This window comes from Procambarus clarkii, chromosome 13 (genome assembly GCF_040958095.1).
Source record: "Procambarus clarkii isolate CNS0578487 chromosome 13, FALCON_Pclarkii_2.0, whole genome shotgun sequence".
Taxonomy (NCBI): Eukaryota; Metazoa; Arthropoda; class Malacostraca; order Decapoda; family Cambaridae; genus Procambarus; species Procambarus clarkii.
In genome coordinates this window covers 14,049,790-14,062,874 of record NC_091162.1, presented here as the reverse complement: position 1 = coordinate 14,062,874, position 13,085 = coordinate 14,049,790, and the positions used below count along the sequence as shown (strand labels likewise).

At 35.5% G+C, this 13,085-nt stretch overlaps 1 protein-coding gene across 2 annotated transcripts in view; it reads right to left on the bottom strand.

Annotated features, from left to right (window-relative positions):
* LOC123757151 (Niemann-Pick type C-1a) overlaps positions 1-13,085 on the bottom strand; it is an 84,880-nt gene that overhangs the window by 117 nt on the left and 71,678 nt on the right. The window contains exons 23-24 of one of the 2 annotated variants that reach the window (XM_045740600.2): positions 6,264-6,408; positions 2,902-3,178 (exon numbers count right to left, since the gene is read on the bottom strand). In XM_045740600.2, the coding sequence (XP_045596556.1) occupies positions 6,305-6,408 (104 nt within the window). In that variant the 3' untranslated portion in view covers positions 2,902-3,178; positions 6,264-6,304. Of the gene's footprint in view, positions 3,179-6,263; positions 6,409-13,085 lie in introns of both variants that reach the window. The other variant, XM_045740599.2, reaches the window with a different exon arrangement.

The following is a 13,085-nucleotide window of genomic DNA, read 5'->3' as shown; positions in this document are numbered from 1 at the left end:
AATATCATAAATTGCATGCAATGAGAAAGCTTGCAGATATTCACGCTTCAATGACTTCCATACATCAATATCAACCAAAACTAAAGTGTAAAGTGATAAATAATGACGGTTATCACTAGTAGCAGAAATACTGCCTAGATCTCGAGTGACATCACATTTTAATAAAATACATATTTCTAACACAAAAGTATCACAATGGCATAATAAATCAACAACAAAATAATTGGGGACAATACAGTGACTTGAATCAGCATGCTAGCGACTCCCAGACGCTCGTCTTAACCAAGTTGGCCACAATACAATAAGTTATTCAATCCAGAAGTGTACTGAAATCACAGGGGGAAAGGGGAGGGGGGGGGGGGGAAGGTCTGAAGCCCCTGAAAACCAGTTTTTTTTTTTTTTTTTTTTTTTTTTTTTTTTTTACAAATCACCCACCTATGGCTGTGGGTAATAGTGTTCCCCACCATACACCTCTCCTTTAGGACACAGAAATCAATGGCGTGATATATCAATGAGAGAACTACTAGGAAGCAAGTGTCTGGGAGTCACTACAATGCTGATTCTGGTCACTGCATTGCTCCCAATTATTTTCACATTTTTATGTTGAGAAACATTCTTAACTAAACTTCACAATATACCGACACTCTGGCAATGTAAATATTTATTATCTTTTCACATGTAATCCGAGATAAAGCTAAACCTGAATACTTTCTACCATAAACTTAACAAGAAAAAATTTCAGAGCAAGTTCAAACATTGAAATGGAGCTAATGTTATATATACTTTACTGTATATAAATAAATGGGCCAAGACCTCATAACATACTAAGCTAGGAAATCTACATAAATTTTAACATTGACGAAATAAGGAAGTTTAAGATTAGAAATAAATTTTATAAGTAAACACAGAAGAGGCTCCGTCTGGCCAAACAAATTTCATTTCGGTGCCTAGACCAAGAAATCAACAATTAACTTTTAATAAACAACTTGCTTCTTATGGAGATCACGCAAACATTTGGTACATTTCTCTACTATCAAAGGAAAAGTGCCACAGCCTCTCCCTCTCCAGTGCCACAGCCACTAGAAAATGCCACATCACTATACAGTGCAATCACCGTTTCTCTCTCACACTTTCACTCACACTCACTTTTTCTCCCTTTCATCAGCTTGAATAACCCTCTCTTCACTTGTCTCAACTTTGATTTTTCATCTGTTCTGGGGATACATACCTACTAACTAATAAAAATACATTCACCCATCTTTGGTCAAACATAATATTCCACATGCTAGAAAACTGCGAATAAAAATCACAAGTCTTGCTGGAACGCTAATACTTAGCCACAAACACTGATAATAAAAGCAAGAATGCCTAAACCAAGCAGAAACTTTTCATGCCATACAAAGTCACATGTAGGAAAGCTCAGCAAGGTTTTTTTTATATAAGGATGGGGGTTACTGTATTGCAAAACCAACACAGTACTTTTCGGCACATGTTATTTTCTAATGAAATTACTGTACTAAGCAATTCGGCTAGTTTGTAATTTTGTTATTGGCCATTTGCCCTTTGTGATTTTTATCTTTTAACATTGGCACATTCGCTCATAACAAGCAGCCCTTAAATCAGTTACCCTTTACACATGTGTAATTTACCTTCATTCTGACATTACTAGCTTAAATAAATCCTAATGGTCTACACACATGCTGCAGAGCATTGAGACTGAGTATTCAACTATACAAATACAAATAAAGTTTTGGCAATACAAGTTATAATACAAAAATAGTCTGATAAATAGCATTTACCTTCACCTGGGTATTGACAGCATGCAAAAGACTGATTAGTTGTCGTTGAAAAGTCCATTGCCAAATAAGTTTAACATGCCATTGACTGCCCCCACACAATTCTTTCCTTGTTAAACATTAATATACAATGTATTCCTGTTCAAGTGATTAATTTAAAAAGTCCTCAGTTTGCAAAAACCTATATTATTAGGAGGAATGAGATTTTAAACCTCCCAAAGATTAAACTCTTTGGATTTTTATGTATCAAGACAAAAGATCAGGATAAACAGTAAAACTCAAATTACTGTAGTTTTAACATTTTCCCTATCAAGTGTTAATTGTAGCAACAACTATACAGTGGCTTATGCCATCTTCATATACCATTAAGCAAATTTAAGAATGGTGAAATATTAGCAGAAAATGTAGGCAGATGTGGAACCAACCACATCTAGCGCACAATTGTGGGAATGTGCACTAACTTGGTTAGGTTATCCAGGGAGCACATTGGACAGTACCAAGTACAACAGTCTTCGGAAGACTTCACACAACAGCATCTACACCCGAGATGAATTTGTCAAGTAACGCAAAGGTACTATCTGGAGGTCTTGAGGGATTGTTTAACTGGCGTTACCAGACTCGGTATCAACAGGCTTGCTCCATCACGGAAGCAATATTTCATCTGGCAGTTAAAAAACTTTTCATGGTTATTTGTTTATAATCCTGTCTTGACTAATGATCATCCCTCCTGTACATGTCATTCCTATCTTTGAAAACCTTACTTTTCTTATTATCAAGAGCATGCTTCTTTTATTGGTAATTATAAAATGATTAACACTACTAAACTATGCCAGACAGTGCACAACCAGACCACATTTAACAACAGCCTGGCTGGTATGTGCAAGTTATTCAACAGAATATCACATGCTATGTTAATACAACTAGGTATTACTGGAGACATTTATAGTTTTCATTTGCATAATGGTAATAATTTTCAAAGTGCTTAGAGAAAACACTGAATTACTTTTCTTCCAAATTCCATATTTTCAAATTGATAAAAAAGTTGTTTCTCTATAATCCTTTGCAACTGTTCACCAAGATCATCAAAGGTAACTAAAATATGTCAGATCCAATAGGTTTATGCCACATACAAAACACTGCACCTATACTATATGTACAATTGTACCTAAACATACACCGAACCAATCATGCGAACGCCTCATTGTCTGTACCACCATAGCTGGGAATGATATCGGGCTGTACGATGTGAGTGTCTACAACAGAAACATTGACTGGTTGGGGAAGGTCGGGCACTTCCTCGTTCATGGACATGGATCCATGGAAGCTTTCAGCAATACGACTCCATTGACGCTTCTGTATACGGCACCTATTTGACCTTGGCCCTGAGGAATAAAAAAGCAAATTAATTTCACTGCAACTCATGTTAAAAAAATATTTAAATATTGATATCTTTAGTGCGTGACAAAACATAACATGGCTATTTATGAAAAAATAAATACTATCGGCAAAAGGATAGAGGAAATAACTAAATCACTCTTAAATGCCACATTCAAATTATATTAAAATACTTTAATATTGAAAATATGTAATACTGAAAATGGTATTAATTAATCAGATTTTGTATTTACATTTACAGTATTACACTTGACCTTGTACAAGGCTTTCATAACACTATTTAATGGTAAAATTAATACTTGAATCTGGTGGTTAGTGCAGCTGTCAATCTACACTAATTTTAAATTAATAAAAGAAGTTAATCACCTTTAATCCCAAATAGTGAAAGAAAATTCTGTAACTCAGTGCCTGTATACACACACTGTACAGTAAAAGGCAAAGGCACAAAAAAAAAAAATAACTATGGAAATACAGTATTTTCTTTCAGGAAAATGTAAGAACACCAATTACATTAAGCTACCCTCACCACCATCTATGTACACAAACATACCTTACACCAACCTGTTAATTGTTACTCCAAATAGTTTCATTCCTTCAATGAACCAACCATTGAGTAATTAAGTATTAATAACCTCAAAGTTACATTCCTAACTCAAAGAAAAGATCACCTTTGGTTTAGGCAAAAGTTGTGTATAATGTACACAACGTATAACTTTGTAACATTTCGGTTATTAGTCTCATGGCTGGACTATTGAAAATGAGTATAAAAAAAAAATCTATATACTAAGTTCAGCACTAATAACTTACAATGCAAACTGCTACACATACAATAGTACAGCTTGGCCAAATGAGTTATCAGTGTGTAGTAAATATTTTAGCAATTGTAAAAATGTTTTAGCGATTGTAAAAATGTTTTTACAATTGTAAAAAACAAAGCATTTAACAATTGTTACATTTTTATTATGCATAATGTCAGTAAGCCCACATGCATTTTACAAATAAAATTTTGAAAAATAATCGCAGACTGTAACATACGACCTCTACACCAGAGTTCAAACCATGTCAATCTGTGCAAATAATTTTTACACATTTCAATAAATTGTTTACAAGTGTCAACATCTCAAATCACAGCCTTAAGCATAGATCCATTGTTCAATGCCTAAACAGTAGTACACAACAACACTTTCCTACACTGGTGTACCTCAATTTTTTAACACCCTCCCCCCCCCCAAAAAAAAAAAATTATGTATTTTTTACTAAATTATAGTTTTCATAATACAGTTAATGTGTTTGAGAAAATCCACTAGGACTACCAGTACAGGTGGGCGCGAACCTACGACCCCGGCATTGCCAGTCGCGTACTCTACCACTAGACCACCGTGGCTTGTTAAAGTCATACAACTGGATTCCTACTGAAATCACAGGTAATCTGGAGGCACTACTGAAGCCAGTCCAAGTTTTTACGTATAACCCAAAAGCACTCGGGTGGAGGGGCAACATAGTCCCACACCTTGCATCCCAACTTCAGAAACGTACACGAATTACATTAACGAGATATGGGTAAATATATACTGTATATCAATGTGAAAATCCACTAGGACTATAGGTGGGTGTGAACCTATGACAGTGATATATACTGTATCACGTTAATTAAAGTAATTTCTGCGTTTCTGTAGTTAGGAGGTTAGGTGTAGGACCACTTTGCCCTTCCATTCTTCAATTCTGAAGAATATAGTACCAACAACTGTTTTCTAAAGAAAGTATCCTTTTCTTTATGTAAAGATAAATTCCCCAACATAGATGGGGTAACAATATTGCCATGGTACATACTAACAATGGAAGGCAAGACTAATAATACCATAATTTGGCAGAGCTTGTGCACACACATGACAGCACACGTCCATTATACACAACAATCCATAGGGTAAGATTAAACACTACTCAATAAAATCCATAGTATCACCACCTAATCAACCTTACATTATGCTAATGTTGAACACAGCTGGTAAATGCATCAAGATGCTGGAGAATGAAGGATAAGCTAAGGCAACGGAATTATAACTTGGAAGGGATATGGCAATGAACTGGGATACTCCACCAAGGATATTAATACATTTTCCAGCTCTTCAAAATATTCCTTAAAAGTTTGGCATATTTCTGGATTTCAGGGAATCCTACCATCAACATCCATATTTTCATTCCTTTTCAATACACATGAAAATCTAATAATTAAGGTCAACAACTATAACTCTGATCTACACTATCATCACACTTTTTCAATGCTACCATGGAGTAAGGAAAGAATAATGCCAGGAGAGGATGGAAGAGTATTTTAGAAGTTGAAGGTACAGTATTTGGAAGCAATACCCAGTTTTCCTATTGCCCTCTCAAATCACCACAAAAAGGAATACCACCATAATATGCTGTGCATGTTTTCTTCAAGTGATGTTCTCCATATGAACTGTCACTAACAAGTTGCATTCATTTCCTCCCAATCAATTGCTTCCATTCAGACCTATCCTCTGTCACCACCTGTGTACGTTCAATGCCATTTTCTTGAGTTGCAGCTTGGCTCATCTATGACATTGCACAGACAAGAACACCAACTTTGGTGCTGTACTAAAATGTGAAAGAAAATATTCTATTTAATAAATCCAACAAATTTAAATGAAATGGAATGAAACAAAAACCTGCAACAAAATTATATAGCACAAGAAAAATCAACGAAAAGCAATGTATATTTACAGAAAAAATACAGCAGCTATTTTTTGGGCCATTTATTTTTTTAAGTGAAACATCTATTTAGAGCCAAAGACAAGATTGTGAAAGCAACCCAAGAACTGAAGCAACAGTCAAGGAATGCCAAATTTCTAATTATTGATATGTCTTGCATCTAAGAAAAGCGCCATGTGTGCGTGCCATTGACCCATGTATGTACCATTGACCCATGTATTTGCCATTGATCCCATGTGTGTGCGTGCGCCATTGATCCCGAAAGGTTGGCGTGTGCCGGTCACCCAGGCAAAAAAACAAAAAAAAAAAAACAATGAGCAGTGGTCCCAGTTTTCTTACACCAATTCAGGGCTAAATTAAAGCAGTTCCTGGGCATAGAGCTAAATTCCTGCCGGTGCTTTCTTGACCCAACGGCGCTCCTGCTCGTGATGTTCAATTTCCAACTCTGCCTTCTTCTGTCGTCGCGCACGATTGGCTGCCGAGCCTGGGGTGGGGGGGACACTCAAAATATAAAGTTTAAAGCTTACTGTGCAACCAATGGAATTAATGTTATAAGCAAACCTTGAGGCCTTTGTGCTAAGGAGCAAATGGATTTTAATTGGAGAAAGCAATAATTGAACTACTGAACTACTGTACTGTATTATCCATTTATTCTTTTAGTTATTTAAACCAGTTAAAAGGAAAAAAAATAATTAGATAAAATAAATACTTAAAACTTTGCTCCCTTAACAAACAAAATGGTAAATTTTAAAGGGGATAAAGTCTACAAATCAAACATGAAATTTTTGTAAATAAATTAAAATTAAACAATATATCAGTCATATCCATGTATAAACCAAGCCATAATAAATATTGATATTGACTTTATCATTAATATCAAGTCCCTCCCCCATACCCAGGGGAGCAGAGGCATCAGCACAGGAAAGAAAAGGAGCTATACAGGAGAAGGAAAAACTGTACGGATAAAACAAAACAAAAGAAAAACACCTAACCCATTTAAAAACTAGTGAATGCACAACAGCTGTGACTACAATTTCACATGACCAAAGTACTTCCTATTAGTTTACAATATAATTATGGCATTCAGCCATCCTTTAAGATTCCACCAGATTCCCCACCACGTGTGTGCAATGCGTACTAATCCTTACTCTCTCATCTTGTGGAATTAGACAAGCATGACAGTAGGAAAAGACCAGATATTACCCTGGATACACAAGAGGCACCAGGGATAGTACACAGCTCACTTACTAGAGAATATAAAGCAGCATCAAAATGTAAGTAGCTCCTGGAAACCAGGAAAACTACAAACATGAACCTATATACAGGCAGGCAGGAGGCCCTAATTTGTTGTTCAAGGCAACTGATATGCATTTACAGTACAGTACTGCAAAAATATAATTGAGAAGAGGATAACTTTTGTAATGGATTGAGCATGGTTTAACAAGGATAAAAATGAGGCAGATTTGAAGTAGAATGTGACATATTAGTAGTCACTGACCACTGCATTATAGTATTCAATTATTGTACATAATTGAGGGAAAAATACCAAGATACTAAACCATTTTAGTATTGAGAAACTACAAACATTGGGACTACATCAAGGCAAGGGCCTGCCTACAGAGTAAAAGTTTGAAAATGACAAATATAGTATAAGCAAAGGAGCAGCCAAAGCTGTTTTCTCACCCATCCACTCAACTAATATGTCTTCATGGTACGCTATGGTAACCAATCTACCAAATGCAACATTGTGAAAAGTAGCGGCTCGCAAAAATCCACGTTTTCTATGTATCAGTTGGGTAGGTTGGGTGGGCGACTTCAGGGTTGTACTATGACCCCAAAAACTGCAAATCCAGTTGGGTTAGGATTTTGTATGTTAAAGCAAATCTAGAGGTCAGGTAGGTTTCAGGGTCACAGGAAAACTAAGACTGTGTGATCAGGCTAGGCAGACTTGGGAATCAGTCTCATGGACAGTAACAAAGTAGTTGGTAAAGAACTCTGCAATATATTTTCAGGTCTACAATCCAATATCGGTGCGGATATCAAGGGTCAGAGATGACGAACTGCAAGATGCAATACACAACTATATACAGCAGTAATGAGCAGTAGGGCCAGACCAGGTATCACCCTGGCTACTGACAGACTGCAGGGCTATATTGCTATTAGAGAATTTTCAATAAATAGACTAGAATCTTTGAAGTTTTGGGAAAAAAAGGCAAATGAATTCACAATGCTTAAGGAGACAGATGGGAGGATCTGAACGACACACCAGTGTCACCAACAAGCATTTATAATAAACAATTGAAGTAATCGGGAAGGAAATGGTAGAGCATCTTGGAGATTAGAGACTTTGTGAAGGAACAAAACATTTCAGAGGTAAAGAAGTGGCACCAGAGAAACATTAATGCTGTATGCCACCTACCAAAATGACATGTCCAGAATTATGATTAATTTTTTTTTGGTATTATTCCAATCTCATTAACTACTAGAAAACCTAAATTGTCTTTTGGCTTGTCAGACTGCAACCTTAACATTAGCTTTAATCCTTCTAGCACCTTTACCTATAAAACTAGAAACTATTCATCATGCCACACAACTCTTCATGAAGAGCTAATCCATTGAAGGCTTGAAAATGAGGAATGTTAATGAACAAGAATGTATCATTATGAATGTTACATTGTTATGAATGTTACATTGTGTCTTTCAGTGACCATTGCATCCTAACTTTGGGTCTCAGCCTATAAAGGTAACCCTGCATCACAACCTACATAATTAAACTCATTTCTAGTGCCCAATAAATTTTTGTCTTGCCTAATCCAGGCCAAGATATTTATTTAGGTAATACTTTTTTTCCAGTTTAACACTGAAAAGTTTCGAGACTAAAATCTTTAATCAATTTGCTATTAGGAAGAGAAGGGCACCTAAAATATTTATTTCTGACGTTACTAATGTTTACATTAGCCAAGTAACATTGTCTCGTCAGCAAGCCCCACCCCCACACGATTTTGAACTGTGGTTAGCTTATTGATGGCCCTTCACATGACAAGATCTTCTCCAGTCGTGCTCCAACAACCCTACTGGCTAAAAGTACATCCCTGTTTTGAATGTATTAGAATTACACCTACCACTGCTCTCGTTACATCTAGATTAGATGCTAATCTTAGAATCTTTAATAAGCTTTAGAATGGTAGAATATCTTCAAGCTCTTTCAGAATCTACAGCCCTTTGTTAAATTATACCACCATAACTTGGTTAATGTGAAATTTTCTTTGCCACAAACTCTTATGTATTTACAGTACTGAACAGTATATCAAATGAAATTTTACAAGCATTACACATGCACCTTAACTTTCTCAAATCAACAAGCCTTTTCTTCAATAGCAAATGTTTGATAAATATAAATTCTTCACTAAAAATCAGCAACACCTTATTTTAACATCTTTAATAAATTAGCAGTCATACTATATTAACAGTTCATTTAAGTGTGTATTAAGTGCACAGTAAGTCTTTGCTAAGTAGACACTGACGGAGTTTCTGCAAAACATTTCTTAACGAAGGAAAATATTTTTATGTAAACATGGTAGTTCCACTAGATGTACATCAACACATTTTGGTGTTTTGAATTGTGTAAAATTTATATAACGAGCAAAACAGTTTCCTTGAAACTGACCATACATCACAATCAGAGTGCAAGAACTTCTTTTGCCATTAATCTAAACATGAACCATTGATAACCAAATCTGGAATAAATTCCACCATTTCGTAAAATTAAACAGAAATACTGTACTGCAATTTTTAGTTCAGTGATGAAACAATGTTGCATCGGCCTTCAACTTGAACATTCCACAAGCATTGTTTTATATTGTGTTAGCTAAAGTTGACATGATTTAGATGCTCAATTAAAACATTAGTACACATTATTAATGTATACTATTACTATTAATGTACATTATTAATGTATACTCAAACCATATTATATTAAACAAACATCAGAAAGTGTTTCTGGTGTGTTTAAAGTCAAAATCTTAGGAAATATCTTGAACTCATAAAAGCATGAAAAAGTATCTCTGCCAGCAAACAATACAATAATCCACAAATATTCCTTTTGTTTTGGTAACATAACATGCTTATATCATTTTAATGCTTCATAACTATATAAATAATGTATATTTACAACACAAAACATAAGATTTGAAACAAAAATGGCAGTCCGTACTGCATAAACATTTTCTATAAAACCAGTCAGTAACCCACTGGCTCGACGTTTAAACAACAAACTCGGAGCAAGCGCCTCGAAGCAGCAGAATCTCAACGAAGGGATATGGCTATATCTTTGAGCTAGAATTACTATCAAACAATCACTACGCTGTCAAATGTTATTTACAGAATATGTATAAATTGAGCCAAGTTATTTTAGCATGTTTAAAGGGGTAGAAATAAGGTCCAAAGTTACAAGACTTTTGTATCTCTGAATCTCATCTCTTCGTCACAAAGGATGGCATGTAGCATCATGTTATAGGGTGGAGCCAAACTAGTTTCATGGCTACATACTTTTCCATTAAGTGTAAACCGGTTATGACATGGAAATCCCAATTAAGAGGTTAGTTAAATTTAAAAGTTATTACTGATATATAGCTAGTATTACTAGGAAGATATTTTGCCATTATTGTATATTAGTAATTTATATGAATTAAGCCAGTAGAGCTTCATATAATCAAGAAACATCTTGTACCAGTAAATATGGAAATATCTGCATGTATTGAATAATTCAAAACTAAGTTTATGTACAAACATATGTACTTTAAGTATACAGTATGTAGATTGTATTTACAGGAGACTGAGATGAAGCCATTCCCTGTAACCCCACTTCAGGTATAGTGGCACATAACTGAAGTGTGTCTAGGATCCTGGACACGTTCCAAGACTCAAAAGCTAAGACACTACAATAGTTTTATTCACTTTTATAACTTTCAAAGTTTTAGAAGTAATTATAATTAATATGAATAAATTTAAGGGGTTATATTCTACAAGACCTGTGAAATATAATCAAATGTCTTAGTAAATACTGTATAGTTATAACTAATTTCTAAGTTTAAATGTTCTATCTTTTATATATAACATTACTTCACAAATACCAATTAACTTGTATAATACTCAAAATATGTACAATATTGTTAACCACTATATAAATTATTATATCAGTATGAGATTATCTATCATCTCCTGACAAAAAATGTATATTAAATAAAGAGTTCATAATAAATGAAAACACAACCTTCTGAAGGATTTCATTAGGTTTCTACCCAAGCAGAGATCCTTTGGAAGAGTGATATTCTTCACAACACCAGAGAACCTTTCAAATATCCACGCAGGGTCATGAAGAGGCTACCTTGAGGTTACCTTGAGGTTACCTTGAGGTGCTTCCGGGGCTTAGTGTCCCCGCGGCCCGGTCGTCGACCAGGCCTCCTGGTTGCTGGACTGGTCAACCAGGCTGTTAGACGCGGCTGCTCGCAGCCTGACGTATGAGTCACAGCCTGGTTGATCAGGTATCCTTTGGAGGTGCTTATCCAGTTAACCAGTTATCCAGCTAGGGGGAAACCATGTTCACTCCAGCCCATAATGACTAGAGGGTAACACTTAAAAACTCCAGCCCTTCAAAGCCCTTCTTGGCATCAGATTTGACCACTAAAATAGACTACTAACAGTGAGTGATGTAGACAAATTAGTACACAAGAATTAAGGATCTTCAGAAGGTCTATTGGCAAGTTCAAAAGTGGAAGCCCCTATTTATATTAAATCAAACTCATATATACATTTAACTTGTGCTTTAAACTATCCAGTAATCCCACAGCTATTATGTTACCTGGTAATTTGTTCCACAAATCAACCTTATCCCCAAAGCAATACTTGCCCAGTTCTTTATGAACATAAAACTTATCCACTTTGTCTTTAGTGTTTCATTCAATTTTGTCTTCCACATTCATTTTTTTTCGGTTTAGCCTTTAAGCTTGGTCCTTCACTGATGTCTTCCGTCTGATATAACTGAAGCAGTTTCATTTTTTCCCCTTCTACACTAAAACATCAAGCCATTTTCGTACCATTTCTGTGCCTGCTATTTTACACTATTTTTCCTCCCGTAGCAGTAATGCCGTTTGTGTCCCCTACACTTTCTGCAACTTTTCCTAGTGTGGTTTTTTGGCATTAGTATAATTAACAACAGAGATAACGGTACATGACAGCACAAAACAGCAGAGGAAACAGCACACGACAGCAGAGGAAACAGCACACGACAGCAGAGGAAACAGCACAGGAAACAGCACACAACAGCAGGGAAAACAGCACACAACAGCAGAGGAAACCACACAACAGCAGGGAAAACAGCACACAACAGCAGAGGAAACAGCACACAACAGCAGAGGAAACAGCACACAACAGCAGGGAAAACAGCACACAACAACAGAGGAAACAGCACACAACAGCAGAAGAAACAGCACACAACAGCCACAGAGCCATTAGAAATAAAAGTACATAGTAAAGTAGAAGCAATAAAATAAGGAAAAGAATTACAAGCTAAAACTAACTAATAAACTGGAGCAACTTTTTACCATATTATACTGTATACCAAAATCAAAGATATTTACCTTTAAATATTCTTTGAAAGATGAGGATCACAAATTTGATATTCACATATAAACACAGTATTGTAATTATAACTAGGAAAATTACATTCTAAGTTAATGAGGTATTTTAAAAACAATTATGTATGGCATATTTAAGATAAATGAATACAATACCACCCATCTGCATGAAACAACCCATTTGAACTTTTATACCACTTTGGAAAATTTAATTTGACCATTGTAGGAGTCTTAAATTCCTGCATTAGGACGATTGTCCGCACCATCTAGACACCCAAATGTGACCCCCTTAAACGTACACCTTAACACTATTACACGACTACTACTTGGTGCAGGTATACAGTAGTTATAAGGACCGTAGCATTTTAATTAACGTATTCCATGCAGCACTAGCATAATGACAGAATGGGAGCTATAGTATGCAATTTATTAACACGAAGGGTAATCAGAAAGGTCAAGGAATAAACACACTTGTTAAAGCAATATGCATTACTAAAACAGGATTTCTGTCTTATAACTCGGTCCC